The following is a 21,810-nucleotide window of genomic DNA, read 5'->3' as shown; positions in this document are numbered from 1 at the left end:
TTTCTGTTTCTATCCTTAAACTGTATTTTTGTCTACGTAGATAAAATATTCGATAACAACAGCAGTGGGAGTCGACAGTTATTCACTTTATGCTTTTTTTCTTGGTATAACGTGCTGTAAGGCACCCATAGACTGCATAACAGACGTTTAAGTACGGTTATTGAATGCAGCATTGTGTAAACAGTGACACCCAGTGGTTACAATATATAATAATATGAGGTTGTTGCAGTACCATGTCCTCCCTCGGGGAGGCGCTTAAAACAACAGGAAAACCAGTAGAGGGAGGAGCGACCGCTGCTGCAGGTCTCCTCACTGAGCTAACTAAAGTCCACAATCAAGCTAGTTAGCGGGAGCGATGTGGTAAACGCTAGCGGTGATGCACTAGCAGTAAGAGACCATGGACTAGCTCGCCCCCGTAAGATAACTCCAGAGGGTTATTGCACCGTCTCGACAATCACTATAATCACGCAGTAGAGCGTTTCACCTGGATGTAATTAGCTTCTTCATTCATGCGCTCGTGCTGGTCCACGGGGGATTTTGAGCTGTGAGTGGCGGGCAAGCTCAGTCATCTGCTCGCAGGGGACAACACGGCTCAGTCACCGGTACGTTTGTTTTGTTGATAGCGTGCTAGCTGGCTAACAGTAACCAAGGGAGTTCAAATGTTAACGTTTGAAGAGATATAAGAGGTGCGACGGAGCCGCAGTTGCAAGGATGCACTCGTAGTGTATACATACATGTACACATAAATAAAGTGAGAAGCGACAGGGAACTAGCGTGCTTCCGAGTACTGAAAGCTTTGTGAAGTAGTCAGAGAACGCTAACATATGTGTTTGGGTCACTTTTACGCTATTGAACTGCTGTTGTGTTGCTCAGGAGCCACCAGGTCCTAGTTTAATGGCTGTAGTCATTTAGAGTTTTTATTGGCACAATGTTAACTGAATGTTTCTCCTATCAGAGCAGCAGTATGGTGGTCCCGGACAGTGCCAGCGTGGTGCCTCAGCCTGACAATGGTAGTCCGACTGGCCTCACGGAAAACTCCGAGCCGGGGTGCGAGGTGGCAGGAGAGGGAGGTCAAGACCTGGCAGGGGTGGAGCTGGAGGAGGTCCGAAAGCTGCAGGAGCTTGTGCGCAGGTTGGAGGTTCAGAATGAGACCCTGCGCAACAGGGGAAGCAAGACCGTCATCCACAGAGGAGCAAACAGTAACCTCACAGCTGCTGTCAACATCAACAAGAGGCTGGCTTGTGAAGAGGTGACAAACTCCCACCTCAGATTGGAGCACAGCAGCAGCCAGCTGGACAGCAGGGACTTGATGCTGTCACCTCCTCAGGACAGCAGCAGTGGAGAGGAGATGTCCCCCTTGCCTGTGGCTAGCAGGCTGGAGGAAGAGGATGATGAGGAAGAGGAGGATCGGGGTCTGTGTGGCGGCTTCCTAAAGTTGACCAGCAGCAACGGAGCAGCACAGTCTCAGGGCCAGAGCCAGACGCCGGAGAGCCCGTCTCAGGAAAGTTATGAGTCAGAGACACTTGCAGAGAGCGACTCAGGGGTGGACCAAACTGCACTGGATGAAGTGGATGTCCTAGATTTGGATGATGAGTGTGCAGACATAGAGGACGAGGAGAGCTGGTACGTCTCATTATCGGCAATGCTTTCTCTGGGTGTGCTTTGATCCCACTTGTTTGGGTACAGCCGGCATCTATTTGTGGCTTTAACTGTGTGGCTAAACATGTGCAGCAGAGATGGGGATAAAAAGTGATGTTCATACAGCAGCAGCTGCGAAGAGTTACCTCCAGGGGAAGCTGAGCTCTGAAGTCACATTTAAAGTTTCAGTCTATAGGTAGAGGAGCCCCTTTAGCCACATGAGTCATTTGTGCCTTTTCATTTTAACCTCTGAATTCTTCAGTGTGATACTCCCCCACAGGGCAGTGACTGTGTAGCATGAGGCTGTTTGGGTTTAAAATTAGACTCTATTCTGAGTTGATGCAGAAACTGTGGTTATTTCTTATCCCACACAAACAAAGTGGGATAAGAAGTTGACACCTACTCTGATTATCTTTTTGTAAGCAGGAGAGAAAGTATACAGATTCTTAGCATTTCGACAAGGCATAAAATATTCAAGCGCAATTAGGAGAAAGTAAAAGAAAGCAGAGTCAGTGGGGAGTTGTTTCTTCTGTCTCAGATTTAACCTTGAGTCCTCAGACTCGAGTGACATGTCTGCTACCTGTTTGACAGCTTAGTCAAACACAAAGGATGTTCTTTTTTTTAGTTCTAGCTGTCTGACTCAAGCATAAATAAAAAGGGTCTTGTATCAGGTGAAAGACTATCCTGTTTATTAAAAAAGAGACCACTAATTTGACTTAACCCAGTCAGAATAAAAAGGATATATCTGGATGTAATTAATATTCAGCCTTTTTAAAGCCTGATCTGTTTTGAACCAGTGTGACCTTTACTTGTTTTGTTTAATTGGCTGATAGCAATTACCTAAAAATAACATTAATATGGGGCTATGCAGGAGATCAGTCTAGACATGAGTGTTCATTCTGTCTCACAGTATTGTCCTAAACAGGTAGCATATTGTGTTCACTTTAGCAACTGAGGATCTGGGGATTTAACAGCCAGACCACTCATGACTTATTTTCAGTTTTACATAATTAGCCATACCATATGTGCTTTGTGGGGTTATCATAGCCAAAACATTAAGTAATCCTAAACAGCAGCATAATCTGATCTGCTCCGGGCTGAGTGGGTCCGCATGGCTGAACTACTTTGGTTGGGATTGCACAGCATGTGATTTGAGCCCCCCCCCTTCCACCCTGTGTAATCACACCAGAACAGGGGGCCAAAACAGAAGGCAGCTACTGCAGTACTTTTATATTTATTGTTTTGAACCATTACTTTGTGAAAAGATTAGTAAAAGAAAACCATATTCTTGGGACAACATTTGAACTCACCAAGTTGGGTAATTTCTTTCTGGCATGTTTGTTTACTTGTTTTAAAAAAAAAACTAGTTCAGACTCATAAAACTCAGGGGCCTTGGCTTCAGTGCTCCTAACTTGCACTTGTCACGCTAACACAGTGGAGCAGTGACAAAGGCTGTTGCTGCTCTCGACTGTGAAAGCATAAATATGACACAGCTGAATATGTTTTGTTATAATATCACTTTGGGGTTTATTTACAGTTATTACAGGATTGGTTTAAAAGTGTAAGAGACTCCTCAGTGCCAACATTGTGTTACGGCAGCTGTTGGCAGTGTCCTGCATAAATGGCAATAGCAACACTGTGAGCAAAACCGCACTGTGAATGGATCAAAAGCAAACAACATTGTTCTGCATCAAACAGCGGGTTTGTGCTTCTACTAAGAACCACCCTCCCCTCCTCTCCCTGCGCAGAGAAGCCGTGCTCTCTGTGCAGGACGTGTGACCTGAATATTGCTTCCTGCATTGTCGCTCATTCCAGTGGGGAAATGGGGTCCTTTTGTGTTTGCCCAAATGGGAAGATGATTTGTAGCTGATTGGTCCAGAACCAGTCAGTTTGGGCCCTTTTGTGTATCCGACTCAAAGCATCAGCCCATGTGATCAGCCACTTCAAAGCTTGTGGTGACTAAATGGCTGTTTGCTCTCACTAAGGCAACGTTGGACACATTGCGGAGGAAGCGTCTGACACTGCAGCTGCATAAAACTCATTTTTGGCTGACACTTTTGTCCTCAGTGGATATTTCTCATGTGTTTTTCATGCTGTAGAATGTAGCTCAAAATGATAGCGGGACTAAAAGCCACAAAACCGTTCCATCCACATCTGTGCTCAGCTGCTAATCTGAGTTTGACTCCGTGTTTTAGGCGTCTTTGGATGTGAATTTTGCATTTAACCAAAAGGAAATGAGGCAAATGTAAATTCAAGGTTGGTTCCGGCTTAAGCTGTGATAAAGATGTTCACAAGTACCTGCTTAAGATGATTTCCCACTCACTGTTTGCTTTGATTACATCATTGAAGTCAAACACAGTAACAGCCTGGTTGTTTGATGTGGGATCTTTGCTGCAGGATACTGTCCTTCTGTTGGGGAAAACACTGGGTGGCTGGGCGTTAGCATATCATGTGCAATCTGAGGAGAAAAAAACCATTCTGTTTTACATGGCTTTCACATCCACTCTTACCTTGCATAGCTCACACAGCAGCAGTTCACACTAATCTCCAGCTTGCTCCTATTTAAATGTTCTGCTTCTCAAATCCTGGCAAATACTGCAGCATGAAAGCATGATCAATATGAGAAGGATTAGACTGACTTCTTTATTCTCACTACTCTTCATTTCCCACATTTAGTGATATGTTTTTCTCTTGTGTGCTGCTTCTCTACAGGTTATATGTGTCTCCTAAAAAGCAGGTAGCAGATCCAGGGCCAGACTCTCCACTGAAGTGGTGTCGGCAGGTCCTTGACCATCGCAGCCCCGAGACCGAGATGGCTTGCCGGACTCTGATCAGTCGCTTGGACCAGAGTATGCAATTAGGATAGTTTACTATAACTGAAGAAAGTCTACTTTGTTTTTTGTTTTGTTTTTTCTTAAGAGTGCTGCATGGATGATGCATTTTTGTAGGGCCGATCCGGAAGTTAGCTTCTCCCTTTTTCCATGGCTTAAAGTGTTGTGCAGAAAATAGAGCCTGTGGGAACGCAGTCACCAAAAGTAAAACACTAATGTTAGGCTATAAAAAACAACAACAACAACCACTTTACCATCACCAGTGCTGAACTGTGTTCAGTGGGATTACTTTTAATGTCTTTCACAATTTCTGTAGTCTTAGTTAGCCATTTGTGAGCAGGCATCTTGTTCTGGACAAATTAAGGCTTGAAAATTTAGGAGTGGGATATTTATTCACATATTTATGTTTAGAACAAAATGTGAAAATGTCTAAAGCCTCTGCTAACCACAGAAGGTCTTTCCTTATTCTGCAGCGCTCTATTCACCCTCAGGTGCCAATGCTTAGATTACCAATCTTTCACGCTGTTGAACACTTTAAGCAAAAGAGCTTTGCCTATTCAATAAAATTAGTATCTGATGGTCTTTGATTTGTATCCCTGCCGTATGGTTAGATTATGGTTCAGCAGCACGTAGGCAGCTTCGGCCTGCCAATCTACCTGCAGTTTGGTAGATGGGTGCTGTGTCAATAATATGTGGTACAACCGGTCCGTGGGCAATACTTGCTTATGCTGTTGTTAGTTCACCAACCATCTATGGAGAAGAGCAAAGTTTTAACATGCAGACAGCTGAAGTGAAAGAGTTTCACTGCAGTCACTGTCTGTACTTTTCTTACTCTTTTCTCCACACTTCTCCCATTCCTGGTGAACTTCACTATCATGTTCTGGCTCACTTGTTAACCAATTGACGTTTGACCGTCATCCACGTCGAGCAATGTGCATTTGGGGTTTTGGTAGACTACACGAGAACAGTGTGTAGGCAAATACCAAAGCAGACGGACACAACTGTGAACGGTGGTAGAATAAATTAAGCATTAGAAATTCTAGGCCTAAACCAAGGTTCAGCCACGTCATTCAGCACATTTAGCACCCCAGCTTTACTTACTGCTTACCCCTGCTGTGCACAGGGCTGTATAACAAAGCCTAAACACTTGCCGTGAATCTTACTACGCCTTTCAGTGTGGATAGAAGTTTGCATCTGATCCGAAACACCCCATTCATTATTAAACCTGCGAGCAGCTCCCTCATCTTACATGCTGCAAAACCTGAACAGCAAAGCTATTCACACCAAGGCTGAATGACTACATGAAGTCATGGGTGGGATTGGATTACCTTCCTCCCGGAACAGCTCGTGTTTTTAAATGCCAGCACCAGGCCACGTATCCACCTGGATCATTCAAGCTTCAGAACAAGTCATTTAGCATGCGAGGTGCATGAATCAAGTTTTTAAGAAAAAACAAACAAACAAACAAAACAAGAATTTAACTGAGAAATTTTAACTATTGTGAGAGCTTTTTCTGAGGACATTTTACAAGTAACTTGATAGTGTCACATTGTGTATACAATAAGTACTGGTGTATTTTCCTTCCTGAGAACATGTGATATCTCCTGTCCTGTCGCCCGCAGCATCTCGATGGAGGAACATGTACAGCAGTCCATCAGAGGCGGGCTCGGCGGGCTCAGGCCTGATCTCTCCTGGGTACCACAAATCAACTAACAAATCGCTACTAACCTGTGGCAGTTCAGGTATGGCATGACATTAACACACAGCGCTTCTCATTTTCCCTACAACACAACAGTGAGAATAACATCAGTTACTGTAAGGATGTGGGTCTCACAGTGGTCTGACTGGTTAATTTTAAGGACTGCTTTAGCATTTTTGCATGTTTGAGCTATTTTACATATACTTTACATCGCTGCAAACCATTCTTCAAAGGTTTCTGTAAATGTTTATTTCATTTAATAACTGTTATGGATAAAATTTGCAAATACGGTCAGAAACAGTCGATGGGCATTTGTCCACACATTTGTGTGCAGCAGTCACTTTGGTTATTTAATGGTATTAATTCCTTATCTTAAGTATATTAACTTCTCTTATTAAATTAAATCAAGTTGATCTGAGCCTCAAATAAGCTAAAACTAAGGTGTGCCCTGCAGATAACACTGGTGTCTTTTGGAATATGGTTAGTAATTATGTAAAGTGTATGTTGTTTGTGCTCCCGGATGGGGCACACACACACACAGACACACAATGACAGTGTTAACATATGTAATATGTATGGTATGCATAATTTTGTTCCTTGAACATGTGATTGCAGTTGTAATAGTTGCTTTGCACATCATTTCTCACAGTTTTTTCAGCCCAGCAATGTCAGTGTTGCTGTGGAAACTCCTTTAATAACAAATCTTTGCGTGAACTTGAAAGTGCTTGGAGTATGTGTGGTGATTCTATCTAATGCCAGACTTTTTACATAACCAAATGCTGCTGGGTGATGTCGCCTCGCATTCATCAGGCATGTGTCAGGCTGAACTTTGGCTACAGCTTCCCAGGGCATCATCAGCAGACTGGGCTTTATAGACCAGTGCTGTAGAACAGGCTGTGGGGAGACAAACTAATGTCAGACTGTTAATTCTAAAATTGTGGGCCCACTTAGATAAATTGCATATTTACTTTGTGATCTTGATGAAAGGTAGTACTGCATGCATTAGCCTGGGTCTGTTGAGTTATACCTCACAAAGCTCCATTTTTATCAGCCTGATTTTATGCTGATCAGCTAATGTCATGTTTAAAGTTGCCACTATCAGTATGCATAAGAATTTAAATATTGTGCTGTATTAATGAGTCATAAGGAAGTAGTAGGTTTTGGCTGTGGTCAGTATTCTGTCTATATTCTGTCTATATCGGTGTAATTCAGCTTACTCTAACAGGTATTCTGCTTTGTTTAAAGGCGCCACAAGCATGCCCTCAGCCCTGAGTTCCCAGTCCTCCATAGACAGCGAGCTCAGCACATCAGATGACTCCATCTCAATGGGATACAAGCTGCAGGATCTCACAGACGTCCAGATCATGGCTCGTTTACAGGAAGAGAGTGAGTGTAGAAAGGTTATAGCATTTTGAGTGGCATCAGCTGATTATTTGCATTTATAGACGTCAGAGTCTCATCTGCAAAACTGAGTTTTGCTTGACTTTTAAGTTGTTTCATTTTGACCTGGTATTTCCGGCTCCAGGTCTGAGGCAGGATTGTGCTTCTAGCTCAGCATCTGCATCGCGCCGCAGCTCCACAGCGTCTCTGCAGTCCTTGCGCCGGGGCGGTACGTACAGCGACCAGGAGTTTGACACTTACAGCCTGGAAGATGAAGAGGATGACTTCTCCATGCCCCAGCGACGGCATCGTTTCACCCCTTCGCCATTAGGCTCACCACGGTGCCTCTCTCCCTCGACTTCTAACCACGGTCAGGAATACAGCAGCCATCTCAGGGCCCCACGCACAAAAGGACCCAGGCGGTCTCTCCAGGGCCCCAGTGCAGAGCTGCTTAAATTTGCAAAGAGTGAGGGTAGGCTATAACCAGTGATACTTAAGCAGTTTTACTCTAGATAAGGGACAGCCATGGAGATTCTTCTGTTGTGACAATATACATTTGATTGTAGTTAAGAGTGTGTGTGTGTGTGTGTGTGTGTGCGTGCGCACGTGTGTGTGTGTGTGTGTGCGTGCGTGCGCGTGTGTGTGTGCGCGCGCGTGTGTGTGTGTGTGTGTGTGTTTCCAGAGGAGTTGAGGCACAGCATGCCTAATCTGGCTCCCCGCACCAGCCTACGTTCCCTGGAGGCAGTCAGAACCAGCCGCAGCATGGAGGCTAACCTCCAGAGCTCTGGCAACCGCATGTCTCCCCTGACTCACTCCCCCTCCACAGGTAACCCCTCCTCACCTGGTCCCCACCACTCTAGAGATGGCACGATACCACTTTTTTATGTCCGATACCGATATCATAAATTTGGATATCTGCCGATACCGATATGAATCCGATATAGTGTTTTTTAATCAACAAAACTGTTTTTTAAATATCTTGCTGCATTTTGTATAAGTTCATACTCAAGTTTAAAACAACAACTACACTAAAGCTATTCTGTTATACCTGTATGCAAAAAAAAAAAAATTTCATAGTACAGCAATACTGATCAATCTAATAAACTTAAACCTACACCATCCTCCCTATTCTGATATTTTAAAGAGTACTTAGCATAAATATTAAGCAACCTAACTAATAGGGTTCCAACTCCCAGCAACAACAAAAATAAATAAATAAAAAATAGGGAACCACCCCTCACCCTCCACCTCATGATGCTTAATCGACGTAATCAACCTTAATTTGATGCAGTGTGAAAAAAAATGCACAGAAATCAATTATTTCAAGAAATATTAAATAGATTCAACATCTTTCTTCAACAAAATTGCAGACTGCACAGATGGTACCTTCCCAAAGGAAAAAGTACTATAGCTTACTAGGGTATATATATTAGACTTAATAGTTACTATATACAGTAATGGACTTCTATTCATTTTGCATCAAATTAAAACTTTGGCTGTCAGATAATTATTTATTAAAATCTTCACCTCTGCATGATCACAGAAAGAGTTTGACCAATATATATGTCTTTGAAGATCATGAGCAATGTTGCAGCACAGGGCCTGTTTTTATTTAGGAATTCATATATTCTATTATTTATCAGTCTAACTCTGACAGTACCATGCAAGCCATCATCTATAGGTTTTCACTGGATGCTTGGTACTTTTTTAGTACCTACTTGGCTGGGGTTCCAAGCGATCTACGAGGTCACATCCAAATGTGACCTCAGCAGATTGCACGTCACTGATTGGCTAATCAGCGGCATCACTTAATGAGTCATGGGAGGGTCTACATCATAAAAAGGAAACTTTTCATGAAGTTTCCTTTTCAAAACCCGTCAATGAGGAAAATCGCTACAAAGAAACGACACTGCGGTCCATGAGTCTGACGAAAAGCCACAGACTAAGCAGCAGGTATAGCATCGCCTCGAGGTGCTACTTTGTTGTAGAGCTCGTGTCGCATACAAGTGATGTCACGGGATGTTTGCCCGTGTTGCTATAACGACCCCATGCACATTAGGTGGTACTCAATTGTAATGGAATACGGTTTGCGTCAAGCCGATCCGAGCAGGTACTAATGGAAAAAGGGTATACACTATTGGTCACAGCTACTTGCAGTTCCACAATTCTTTCCTCACCCTCTTCCCTGACATCCCCAGGTAACTTCCTTTCCATTCACCTGCTACATGACTGCACCACTACTCTGATAATTCAGTACTGTTTCCCTAAGCTTGTCTACAACTCCCGTGTACAACAAATGGCCTTACAGTAGCTTTTATTTACTGAAATTGTCTTAACGAAGTCATCTGGATTGAGATTTTGTTCTGTCACTCAAGGTATGGTTTGCAGTCGGCTGCGAAGCAGTGGCCAGTCTCCTCTCTCCCTGCGGACTCCAGTTAAAGCCGTCACTCCCGTGGGCTCTTTGGCAGGTGGTCGTCAGACTTCCAGAGGCCTACCTGTTGTCCAAGGACAACAGGCAGGAGGGAGCCGCAGGGTCCAGTCGCCAGGTTCTGCTAATGGAGGAAGCTACGTACCCGGCAGGGCTTCAGTTGGAACCGGGAGGCCCGGGGTAGGACGAGGTCAGGCTGCGTCTTCAGCCTCCACTAGAAGTAAACTTTCACAGCCTCAGAGGAGGTGAGTGCTCCAAAAAACACTCTTAAAAGAGCTCTGTGTAATTTCAGGAAATCCCTCAGCTGCAAAGTGAACTGCAGTTAGTGTTCTACTACTCGTGGTTGCACACAGCTCATGCTTTCAGTCTGTGTGCAAACTAAGCACTAAAAACAGTGCGGTGTAGTAGTGCACATTTAAGGAATGGTGAGATGATGATGAGTATTTCCCATTATGCTATAGATACTTGGTTTCTTCTGTGAATTGAGACTAAGCTCCTCTTTTATTGACAGGTCTTTGGGCATGGCCAAAATCTCAGATGAGTCCTGGAAAGATGGCTGCTACTGAGGTCTCTTGGCAATGAAGGATGTTCACTGCTGCAAACATCACCCCGACTTCTCCCCGTTACCTCTAAATACAAAGAAAAACAGTCACTGTGTTCACAAATGTGTCATACAACCTCTGCCCCCCCCCCCACCTTATTTCAGACTGGAGCGCTGGGCTGCACTGGATTTGTAGTTAATCTCTTTCCCTCGCATGAAACACTGTCAACCCACACAAAGAGAGGATGTGTAGGCAGACAAGAAGACATGTGCACACTCGACTTGTTAATACGGACCAAATCTGAGCTTCCAGAAGATATGCTTGTGTCAACTTTACTTATTTTTCTATGGTATTTGTGAGAAACTGCTGGAATATTAAGGGGTGTATTACTGTTCTGTTGATGTAATTGATATGAAGACAGTTTAAATGAAGATTTTTGCCAGTCTGTTCATTATCTGTGACTTACTCTAGATGAAGGTGCTGAGTATTGCATGCTTGGTTTTGTTTTTTTCCCTGAGTCCAAATGCCTTCTCTTCATTCTATACCTGCAATATGAGAAAACTTTCATGTCTCCCTACAATTATCTTTGGATTTCTGAATGTTTGAGTGGTTCATAGTGAAAATTATCTTTAGATTTGTGTTGTATTTGTGTTTTGCTGTTTGCTTACACGGCAACACAACTCCTACAAACCACACTGCCCTTACGAATTATCATAAAGAAGGAAAAAAAACATGGGTTGTGCCAAGGTGCATTAGAGCTGTAATTCCTTAATTCCAAAAGTAATTTTAGGTTGGTAAAGGTACTGTTAAAGAGTTTTCAAAGCATTTTTACTGCATATCTACATTTCAATTTTAGTGTCTGTTGTTGGGAAACCCACTAATAACAAATGTTTATGCACAAAAGGCCTCCTGCCTTAGTCAGCTATGCACCCTCATGAAGAGTGCCTCTGAATAATTAGGAGCTGTTATGAAAACGATTAATAAAGTCTACCCTGAAACTCTAAATGCACTTCTGGTCATATTTAATCCATGTATGTTAAATCATGGTCTGTTCTGTATGAAAGGCTAATTAGTCGCACTATGCAGCACAAGCAATAGCAGCGGCAGTACCGTTACCATGTCCCGGATATTTCCTGGGTGCGTGACCAACCACTTCTCAAATGAGTGCTCAACTACTACCCACCCCTTGTGACAAAATGGCCTACAGGCCTCATCTTCGCAGGCAAAGTCTGAGCGCGCACACAGTACAAGCACATAAATGTTTATTTTATTTGTTACTGTGGTAATGTTTGAATTTCGCTCCTCTGAGCCCGCTTTAAACATGTCCCGATTAAGAGAATGACTGCGTTAATGTAACTCTGCTCTCTTATGCATGACGCAAATAGTAAGGGATCAGCGGTAAACGAGGCCACGCATTGTCTGCCCCCCGCCCTCCCTCTGCTTGTCAGGAAGCAAGCTGATTGGCCGAGGCCTAGCAAAGAGTGCCCGGGGATCCAAAACTGCAGGCCGCACTTAGCTTACCGTCAAAAATAAACCAAAAAAATAACAGACAAATCCGAGAAGGGGGAGAAACGCCGATAGAGTCAGAAGACAACGTTATCAGGTAAAATTATTCTGAGTCGATCAAAAACGAGTGTGGAATAAGACGCATGGGCCCAGTTGGACGTAGCGGGCCTCTTTCAGCCTTTTCGAAAAACAACATGGAAGATAATGCGGCACAAGCTGCACCACCTAGCTTAGCAGGCTAGCTAGCTGACCGGACGGCAGTCGTCGCACAAAACAGAGCGAATTGCAAAACTAGTGATCTCATTGGTCATCGTGGTTTGTTGTATGCGTTTGGGACTACATATGCATTATAACGTTATGTGTAACCGTTGCTTACATCGACGTATTGGACTGGTTATCGCGCTCCTTGAATTAGCCTTTATGCTAAAACAAAATGGCGCTTTGAGACTCAGCCCTAGCTTCCTTGCTAGTTAGCTCCGGTGGGTGGAGGGCGGTAGCCATTGCATAACTGTGGTAGTTTCAGTGGCGGCCATAAACTCGGGAGCATATGTGATTTTTGTGTAGATACTTAACACTTCAGAAACGATTAGTGCAACGGAACTGCATTTGTTTTGTTTTTTTTACCCCAAAAGGATAAATATGTGAAAACTAGCAGCCACAACACCGCTACAGACAGCTGTAAATACATTTGCTTCATTTTAAATCGTCATGTGACGACAGTGCATTTCCTCCCACGAAATTAAGCAGGAGTCCTTATCCAAAAGCTATCAGAACCGCTACATGCGAGCTCGCCCGCCCTGCACACTGAGTCTTTTGTCTCTGCTGCGCTCCGGCCATCAAGCTCAACCAGCTCCAGGTGTATATAGCGATCTGTCCTCAGGTTGAAGCTGCATGTAGTACCCCTAATTGGCAGCAGAGGGAGGCAGTGGTCAACAACAACAACGACTGTCCACGGTTTAAAAATAAGTTTGTGTTCTGTATTTAAGGCTTACGGAGGTAGATTTTGCAATAGAGACTAGTGCTTTTCTTATGAACCCAACGCCAAATATTTGTGCATTTCTGCAAAAAAATGAACAGCTGGTGTTCAGTTATAATCCCAAGCTCATGTGATAATTGTATTTTCTTTTACTTTGTCAGAATAATTCAGTATCTTGATGGAAGGAAGCACATCAGATATCCTGTTGGTTTTATTGTAAAGATTTTCTGTCGTCAAATGTGAAGGTATGTAATACTAACTGCATTTTTTTTCCTTTCGGTTTTATTTTTAGCAGTGTATATGAAGTAAAGGTTAATGTAATCTGTGCTGCAATTTTCAGTCTGTTTTTACGGAGTGAAGACATGGATCAAGGAGGAGGGGTGTTAGAGCTGCACACTCAAGAGCTGAAGATGCCCCATGCTATGATCATGCAAGATTTTGGTAGGCAAATTAGCAAGAGAAATTAATACACGTGTTGTATTTGGCATTTAGCTGGAGCAGGGCGATATGACCAAAAATATTTTATCACAATATACATTTGGAAATTTGCGATAACGATATAATTGACACGAGACAAAATACTTTACAACTCCACAACTTTATTAGTGCAAAAAAAAAAATCCCCATCAATGTATTTTCACTTAAACAAGCAGCTGTTTTTTATGTGCAAGTTATATAAAAATTTAACAGTGCAAATGCTAATTCCTCGCTGACAGTTTAACCCTTTAAGACCTACCATAGAACCAAGTCCGCCAGAGCTTATATTATATTTTTACATGCTGTGGGGCCATTTTTGGGAGCATTTCAAGTTGCTATACATCAATACAACCATTACAGCCCAGATTTTAATAATATGTATTGGTCAGAAGGTTCCTTTGTGAGTGCGCATGCGCCATTAGCGTGCTGCCTGCTGTAACCCCTAATTTCCCTCGGGATGAATAAAGTATTCTGATTCTGATTCTGATTAAGTGCATAGTAATTACATAAATTGCAAAAAAGTGCAATAAACTACAAAAAAATTGAAAATCGTTTTTGCTTTTTTAACATATATTTGTAGTTAGAGAAATTTAAGAGGCTTATCCCTCAAAACTGTAAATACAAAAAAGTTGCACAAAATAGTTTCCCACCACAGGAAATTTATTTTGAGTGTCTTCATAGTTTTATTTTTGAAATACACCAATTTTTATACACTGCAGGAAAAACGAAAATAAATATTATACTGCAAATTTGCAAAAAAGCAGCATATGCATCAAAATAAACTATTTCCAGCAGTGCAATATGAGTCCTAAGCATCCCAGAAACGACACAGAAAGTCATAAAGTCAAAGATAACTTTTAAAAAGACCAGTACAGGCCCTGAGGCCCTCATGGTAAAAAAGACTACAGTTCCGCAAAAATGACGTCACTTCCGGTTTCGGGCAGGTAATGGCGGAAATGCAAAAGTTCGCGCTGATGTCTATTCCAACGTAGGAAGTGTTATGAACAGCTGATCGGATCGGCAAAGCGTGTTTCTGGAATATTATGTTTTTGTTCCTGCAAGCGCTTTTTATGCAGTTTTTGTGGAAGGAAACCGTGACCTAGGACAAGCTGATGGCATAAGATGTAAGTACAACTCCTCCGGTTTCATATGCAAAAAAAATTTTTGCGCTAGCTTACGTGGTTGCAGTGCTACTGGGATTTAAAAATAGTTACGCAAAACAGAGCGTGTCCGCTCCGATCGGCTCTAAAGGGTTAACCAAAAGGCATTTCCAGTGGAAATTGGCCGACATATCCTCAGCATAACCATGTATAATATCCACAAAACCTAAAAAGAGGTTATACGCACACAATATGGTAATATTATGTTGAAGCACTACATATCACTCCGCGAGGCTCCTGCCTACGATAGCCGTAATGCTCCAACAATCCATCAAGCGGTGCGGCTTCGTAGCTTAGCAAAGTCGTACTGAAACATTTGACAGATTTTCGAGCGCCGTGTACCACATAAAATCGTTTCGAGGTCAGTAAACACAACCAGAATTCATACATAAGGCACACGGGATTATAAGGGGCACTGTCGATTTTCAGAAAAATCAAAGGATTGATTTTAAGTGTGCGGTATTTTCCAAAAAACACGGTAATAACGACGGCCCGCTAGGATGCTCTACCAAAAATAGTGCTTTGTTGTGTATCTGACAGACGAAAGCTAAACCAGTTCCACACCACTGAAATTGCAGCATTTTTGCAAACCAATTCTGGTTCATCCGTTTCATTCAACGCTCCGGTTTCGCTCTTCTTATTCTCCGTCGCCGCCATGCTTTTTCCGCCATGTGCTTATGAAAACAAAGGCACTGCGCATTAGGGCTGGGCCATATCATACCGTTCACGGTAATACCGGTATAATTTTGGGCAACGATAGAAAAATGAAATATCGCGATAGAATATGAGTAAAACGCGCATGCGCAGTGCCTTTGTTTTTATACGCACACGTCGGAAAAAGCATGGCGGCGAAAGCAAATCGTTGAATGAAACGGATGAACCAGAATTTAGCTTTCATCCGTCAGGTACACAACAAAGCACTATTTTTGGTAGAGCATCCTAGCGGGCCGTCGTTATTACCGTGTTGTTTGGAAAATACCGCTCACTTAAAATCAATCCTTTGATTTTTCTGAAAATCAACAGTGCCCCTTATAATCCCGTGTGTCTTATGTATGAATTCTGGTTGTGTTTGCTGACCTCGAAACGATTTTATGTGGTACACGGCGCTCGAAAATCTGTCAAATGTTTTAGTGCGACTTTGCTAAGCTACGAAGCCGCACCGCTTGATGGATTGTCGGAGCATTACAGCTACCGTAGTCAGAAGCCTGGCGGAGTGATATGTACTGTGCTTCAACATAATATTACCGTATTGTGTGTGTGTGTGTGTATAACCTCTTTTTAAGTTTTGTGGATATTATACGTGGTTATGCTGAGGATATGTCGGCCAATTTCCACTGGAAATGCCTTTTGGTTAAACTGTCAGCAAGGAATTTGCATTTGCACTGTTAAAATTTTATATAACTTTAATGCACATAAAACAGCTGCTTGTTTAAATGAAAATATATTAATGGGTTTTTTGCACTAATAAAGTTGTGGAGTTGTAAAGTATTTTGTCTAGTGTCAATTGTATCGTCAGTTATATCGTTATCGCAAATTTCCAAATGTATATCGTGATAAATATTTTTGGTCATATCGCCCATGCATGTTTTACCCATATTGTATCGCGATATTTCATTTTCTTATCGTTGCCCAACATTATACCGGTATTACCGTGAACATATGATGGCCCAGCCCTACATTTCGCTAATATTTAGAGACCAATTTCCCAAAAGGCGCAAGAAACCTGAGTGTCAAGCTAAATAAGGAAGTCAAAGTGACATCACATTGTCATTAGCAAATTTTAATCGTATACTAACAAAAAATGACACTCTTTCACAATTATTTGACTAATATCAAGCTTTAATTGTGATTTTTAAAAACTCTTTATATCATCAGTTGCAGGCATGGGGGGTCTGGCTCACATTGATGGGGAGCACATTGTGGTGTCGGTGCCAGAGGGTATGCTGCTTTCTGATGTCATGACAGACGAGGGCATCCTCCTGGAGCACGGACTTGAGGTGGAAGGTCTGGAGACTCAAGTTGTTCAAGGCCTGGAGACGGAGGTAGTGGAGAGCTTACATGCAGATGTAGAAGGCTTGGAGGCAGAAGTTGTTGAAGGGCTACAGACACAGGTGGTAGAGTTAGAGGCTCAGGTTGTTGAGGGCCTAGAGGGAGAAGTGGAAGTGGAGGGCCTAGAGGGAGAAGTGGAAGTGGAGGGCCTCGAGGCGCAAGTGGTGGAGAGCCTGGAAACTGAGGTTGATGTGGAGGGTCTGGAAGCTCATGTTGTTGAGGGCCTTGAAGAGGAAGTGGAGGTGGAGGGCCTAGAAGCTGAGGTTGTCGAAGGGCTGGAGGTGGATGTGGAAAGTCTGCAGTCTCAAGGTGTGGAGGCCCATGAAATGAGCACTGAAGACATGGTGCCTTCAGAACACAGTGTAATCATGCCTGAAAATATCCTGGGGACTGAAGTTGCAATAGAGGAAGCCCTGGACGCCCATCACCACCATGTTCTGACCTCAGACCTCATACAGGACGCAAACCACCATCATGACGACATGCCAGACCAGGTGTTTGTGGCAGAGCTGCTGTCTGAACACCAGGACAACACACTGGACCACCAGCTTGTGTCTGAAGGGTTGATGGTGACCGAGGCCAATGCCGAGACCATAATCCACGAACAGCTGCCAACTGAGGCTGTTCCCCTACAGACAGATGAGGATGATGATGCAAGGAGTAGCTCCGAGGATTACCTGATGATCTCCTGTAAGATATCTTGGCACATAACACGGCAAAGATTTTTTTTATAAAGTTACATTTTTTGCATAACCATTGGTATTTGTTTTTTTTGTTTTTTTTTTAAAGTGGATGAAGTGGGAGAAAAGTTGGACATAGGGGACACTCCCCTTGAGATCAGCACTGAAGTAATGGAAGACAAGGACTCCAAAGAGGAGGATGGCTCTGAGGTCATAAAAGTCTACATCTTTAAAGCTGAAGCAGATGATGATTTGGGTAAATGATCTTCAGTACGGTACATCCAGCCATGTTTGTGTTAAAAGTCATATGGGTCATTGAGTTTTTGGTGTTTGTTTTTTTTTTTTGTTTTGTTTTTTTCAAGGTGGGACAGAGGTAATAACAGAGGATGATTACCAGAACGGCCATCCTGATTTGGAAGCAGCTTCATCGGGCAGACTGGGAGTTGGCCGTGACAAAATGGTCTACATGGCAGTCAAGAACCATCCAAAGGAAGAAGAGGATGATGAGGATGACAGCGATGATGATGAAGATGAAGACATTGGTATGCCCTTTATATGAAAGGGTTAGATGGGTAATTTTTCCTAAATTAGTAGTTTGAGATAAAACCATGTTCTATGACTGCTGAAATAGATTATTAAGAGGAAGATGCTATGCTGCAGCATTACTGTTTAAATGAGATGCTCAGCAAGATGATTTGGGGTCAGTATGTGTGGCAAATGTGTTTAAAAGACGACTTAGCAGTCAGAGTTTGTTTTGAAAAGTATCAAAGTAGAAATAAGGCAAGGTCATCCATTCTGTTGTTATTGGGGTGTTATGTGCTGCAATGCCTGTGCAGGTAATACAATTGATCAAGTGAAGAATGGAGCAGCTACACCATTTTTGCAAATCCGTGAGGGACTGGGTGCAAACCGTGCTCTCAAAACCAAATCGAAGAAGAAGAAGAAAGGCGAAACACGGCAGTGTCAGACTGGTAGGATCAGCATGTCATATTGATACTGATACATACCTTAAATTGATAATTTTTATCTGTGTTGTCACCAAGTCTGAATGTATATAATTTTATCATTCACATTAGAGGAAAACTTAGAATAATAATGGTTGATTGCAATGTTGCATACTCTCTCTTTTTTCAAACTTCTCTGTCCAGCTGTTATCATTGGACCAGATGGGATGCCTTTGACCGTCTACCCTTGCCACATCTGTGGAAAGAAGTTTCGCTCGCGGGGCTTCCTCAAATGCCATATGAAGAACCACCCGGACCATCTGCTCAAGAAGAAGTATCAGTGTACAGACTGCGACTTTACCACCAACAAGAAAATCAGCTTTCACAACCACTTAGAGAGTCATAAGCTCCTGAGCCACAACAATGAGCGATCTCCAGAGTATACAGAGTACGCGCGGCGCTACCATGAGTCTAGCCCACTGGGCTCAGACAAGCTCATTGTCAAGGATCGGGAGCCCAAACTGCATCACTGCAAGTACTGCGATTATGAAACAGCTGAACAGGGCCTGCTCAACCGTCACCTGCTGGCTGTGCACAGTAAGAACTTTGCACATGTGTGTGTTGAGTGCGCCAAAGGCTTCCGTCACCCATCGGAGCTGAAGAAACACATGCGCACCCACACAGGCGAGAAGCCCTACCACTGCCCGCACTGCGAGTTCCGCTGTGCAGACCAGTCCAACTTAAAGACTCATATCAAGAGCAAGCATGGCGCAGATCTGCCTTTCAAGTGCAGCCACTGTCCCCAGGCTTACGCTGATGCACGGGAACTGCAGCGCCACATAGAGATGGTGCAGGGCCACAAGACCCACCAGTGCCCGCACTGTGAGCACAAGAGCACCAACTCCAGTGACCTGAAGAGGCACATTATTTCAGTTCACACCAAGGACTTCCCCCATCAGTGTGACGTGTGCGAGAAAGGCTTTCACAGGCCCTCAGAGTTGAAGAAACACGCGGAAACACACAAAGGCAACAAAGTGCACCAGTGCCGGCATTGTAACTTCAATGCACCCGACACTTTCACCCTGAGTCGCCATATCCTATCCCTGCATACGAAGGACCTACCCTTTAAGTGCAAGCGCTGCCGGCGAGGCTTCCGGCAGCCCGCCGAGCTGAAGAAGCACATGAAAACGCACAGTGGTAGAAAGGTATATCAGTGCCAGTATTGTGAGTATAACAGTACGGACGCTTCTGGCTTCAAACGCCACGTCATCTCTATCCACACCAAGGACTACCCCCACCGCTGCGACTACTGCACCAAGGGCTTTAGGAGGCCTTCAGAGAAGAGCCAGCACATAGCCAGGCATCACAAAGACATGTTGATGTAATGTCATTGCACACAAACACACTCCTCTTTACCGAGTAAATCTGTGTCACACACATCCAGAGGTAATTTTAGTGTATTAACAAAGAAATAATGGATGCAGGCAGTTGATGAAGAAAACAACATTATAATTGCTGTTCTGTGTTCTGTGTCGTTTTGGGTCTAAACCTCCTGCCCCCAGGAGTAAATGCAAGAACACGTTTTAGGATGGGGGTTAAATCTGGAAAAAAAACAAAAAAAAAGACAGTGTGTACACTGAGCGGGACAGTTGTAAATTGTCTTCGGTGGCAGAAAAAAAATCACATATGAACATATATTCAGGGTTTCAAATGTCTATATTTTTATACCCACTCAGCTGAAATGCTGCAAGATGATGACTGTGTCTAGTAAAACAGAAAAGCGGTGTTTTGGGGACGTCATGCTAGTTCTCCAGACGATGTGGAACGACTACATGAGAAGTTTGCCTCCATAGTACCAACTAGTATCTTGACCTCATGAACCAGCTTTTACCCTGACATTTTTTTGTTTTTTCTTTTCTAATGCTATCTGGTCTTTAATGAACAGAGCCATTCACAAGTTCAAAATGGGTTCGTCACTGATGTTGAGACATAATGCATCTTGAAAAATATGTTTCATTAAATTTAACCGTTAAACTCACATCATTTTGGATTTTCCTCTCAACCCTGAACTCTTGGAGCCCCATTAAACGAATCGTGTATAAAACAGTATAGACTATTTTCAGTTAAATACGTCTTACAAGTTGAATCAGAAATGCTACTCTCTGGTCAGCAGAGTCTAGCATGGAGCAGAAGGGTGGAGTTGGTATGTTAGAATATCCCTTTAGTGTACACATCTCTGACTGGTGTATTATTATTATAATTATATATGACATTGACAGATGGTTGGCTTCACATATAATAACCAGTGACTTGGTTACGTGTGAATGCCACTGTAAGTACGTGTGATGTTACCTATGACACAGATAACCATTTGATAGCAATCATGCCTTACATCCGTTAGTCTTTATCCTTTAAGCACTGATGCACACCGCTAATCAGAAAATAAGTGATTTTTAACTCTCAAACATGCTGTATCAATGCCATTCTCTCAGAGATTATGTGTTTGAGTCAGTAGAAAGCACTTTAATAATTTTGTTTTTGTATTTTAATGACATGTATGAGAGTTTATTATCTGGGGATATGTATAGATAAATAGATAGAAATATCCCAAGATATTAAACACGTACAGAGCTTTGTGAGTGGGTAAAGGTAAAGATTGTTTTTGAGTGTTATCTCTAATGAGCAGCGATCATTACTGCATCACAACTGAATTGTCATTGAAAGTGGTGGGTGAAATCGCTTATTGTTTTGTTCTATGGATAAGTGATTGGGTTTTGTGTTTTTGTTTGTGCTCACTAACAAGTTTCCCAGACACTAGCCCTACAATCCCAAATAGCCCGACCCAGTCCCAAGCACGGGATTATTTCCTTCAAGTCATTGCTCATCATATTGGCATTAGTCTTTAAAGTATGCACATATGCTGTCTCCATGAAATTAATTGTGGTATATATTAAAAAAAATCCCTGCATTTCGTGTACCTTAGTCTATATTTTCTTTCAGTCTGATTGTGGATAAACTACTGGTGGGGAAGAACCAAAATAAACAATTATCTTTTTACCCTTTTTGTCCTTTCTGTCTAAAAAGAAGGAAATGTTAAAAGCTAACAGGGAAATTTACACATAGCTACTGTATTACCAGTAAATCAGTTTGGCTTTTCCTTATTTTCCACGTCAGTGCTTCACCTAGTCTGCGTCTTGCATCCTCGTTTCTCATTAAGATTTTAATACTCAACTTACTGCCAGGAGTACATGAAGGATTGGCGTTATAACTCGCTATTTATCCAGTTTGCATCAGTCTATGTCTTTATAGGACCTAATGATTATCTGAGTTGTAGCTGTCTCTTTATCAGTTTCATGTACATAGTGCATTTTCAGTGATTGTACAACCATCAGGCATTAATAGATGATGAAATATGGAGTAAGCTTCAGCAGCTCAGGTCTAGAGATTGATTGCTAAAGAGAATTCAAACTTTCTCTGCTTCACGAGCTCGTCATCCCACA

General features: G+C 42.8%; 2 protein-coding genes across 3 annotated transcripts; both read left to right on the top strand.

The window, feature by feature from the left end:
* Positions 1-267: 267 nt before the first annotated feature.
* On the top strand, positions 268-11,523 carry LOC309687205 (SLAIN motif-containing protein-like). 2 transcript variants are annotated; one of them, XM_082501986.1, is made up of 9 exons: positions 268-602; positions 961-1,623; positions 4,351-4,487; positions 6,092-6,211; positions 7,414-7,554; positions 7,694-8,020; positions 8,231-8,374; positions 9,924-10,221; positions 10,488-11,523. In XM_082501986.1, exons 2-9 carry the CDS (start codon positions 965-967, stop codon positions 10,540-10,542), a joined length of 1,881 nt encoding a protein of 626 aa, XP_082358112.1. In that variant the 5' UTR covers positions 268-602; positions 961-964; the 3' UTR covers positions 10,543-11,523. The 2 variants fall into 2 exon arrangements, with proteins under 2 accessions (XP_082358112.1, XP_082358111.1); XM_082501985.1 differs by having other exon boundaries at positions 956-1,623.
* A 292-nt stretch (positions 11,524-11,815) lies between these two features.
* Positions 11,816-21,367, top strand: znf711 (zinc finger protein 711). Its single transcript, XM_082510145.1, has 8 exons — positions 11,816-12,121; positions 13,162-13,245; positions 13,341-13,441; positions 16,513-17,376; positions 17,476-17,622; positions 17,729-17,908; positions 18,203-18,337; positions 18,515-21,367. Exons 3-8 carry the CDS (start codon positions 13,363-13,365, stop codon positions 19,693-19,695), a joined length of 2,586 nt encoding a protein of 861 aa, XP_082366271.1. The 5' UTR covers positions 11,816-12,121; positions 13,162-13,245; positions 13,341-13,362; the 3' UTR covers positions 19,696-21,367.
* The last annotated feature ends 443 nt before the right edge of the window (positions 21,368-21,810 follow it).

The sequence above is a fragment of the Aulonocara stuartgranti genome (genome assembly GCF_965226115.1).
Source record: "Aulonocara stuartgranti genome assembly, chromosome: 2".
NCBI lineage: Eukaryota > Metazoa > Chordata > Actinopteri > Cichliformes > Cichlidae > Aulonocara > Aulonocara stuartgranti.
Note: the sequence above shows the minus strand (reverse complement) of the source record. Positions and strands in the feature narration are given on the sequence as shown.

Excerpts from the sequence above, each read along its gene's own strand:
- znf711 (XM_082510145.1), top strand. The coding sequence starts at position 13,363 with ATGGATCAAGGAGGAGGGGTGTTAGAGCTGCACACTCAAGAGCTGAAG. Across the intron at positions 17,377-17,475 it reads GGATTACCTGATGATCTCCT|TGGATGAAGTGGGAGAAAAG; the intron begins GTAAGATATCTT and ends TTTTTTTTAAAG. Across the intron at positions 17,909-18,202 it reads TGATGAAGATGAAGACATTG|GTAATACAATTGATCAAGTG; the intron begins GTATGCCCTTTA and ends ATGCCTGTGCAG.
- LOC309687205 (XM_082501986.1), top strand. The coding sequence starts at position 965 with ATGGTGGTCCCGGACAGTGCCAGCGTGGTGCCTCAGCCTGACAATGGT. Across the intron at positions 1,624-4,350 it reads ATAGAGGACGAGGAGAGCTG|GTTATATGTGTCTCCTAAAA; the intron begins GTACGTCTCATT and ends GCTTCTCTACAG. Across the intron at positions 10,222-10,487 it reads CTTTCACAGCCTCAGAGGAG|GTCTTTGGGCATGGCCAAAA; the intron begins GTGAGTGCTCCA and ends TTTTATTGACAG.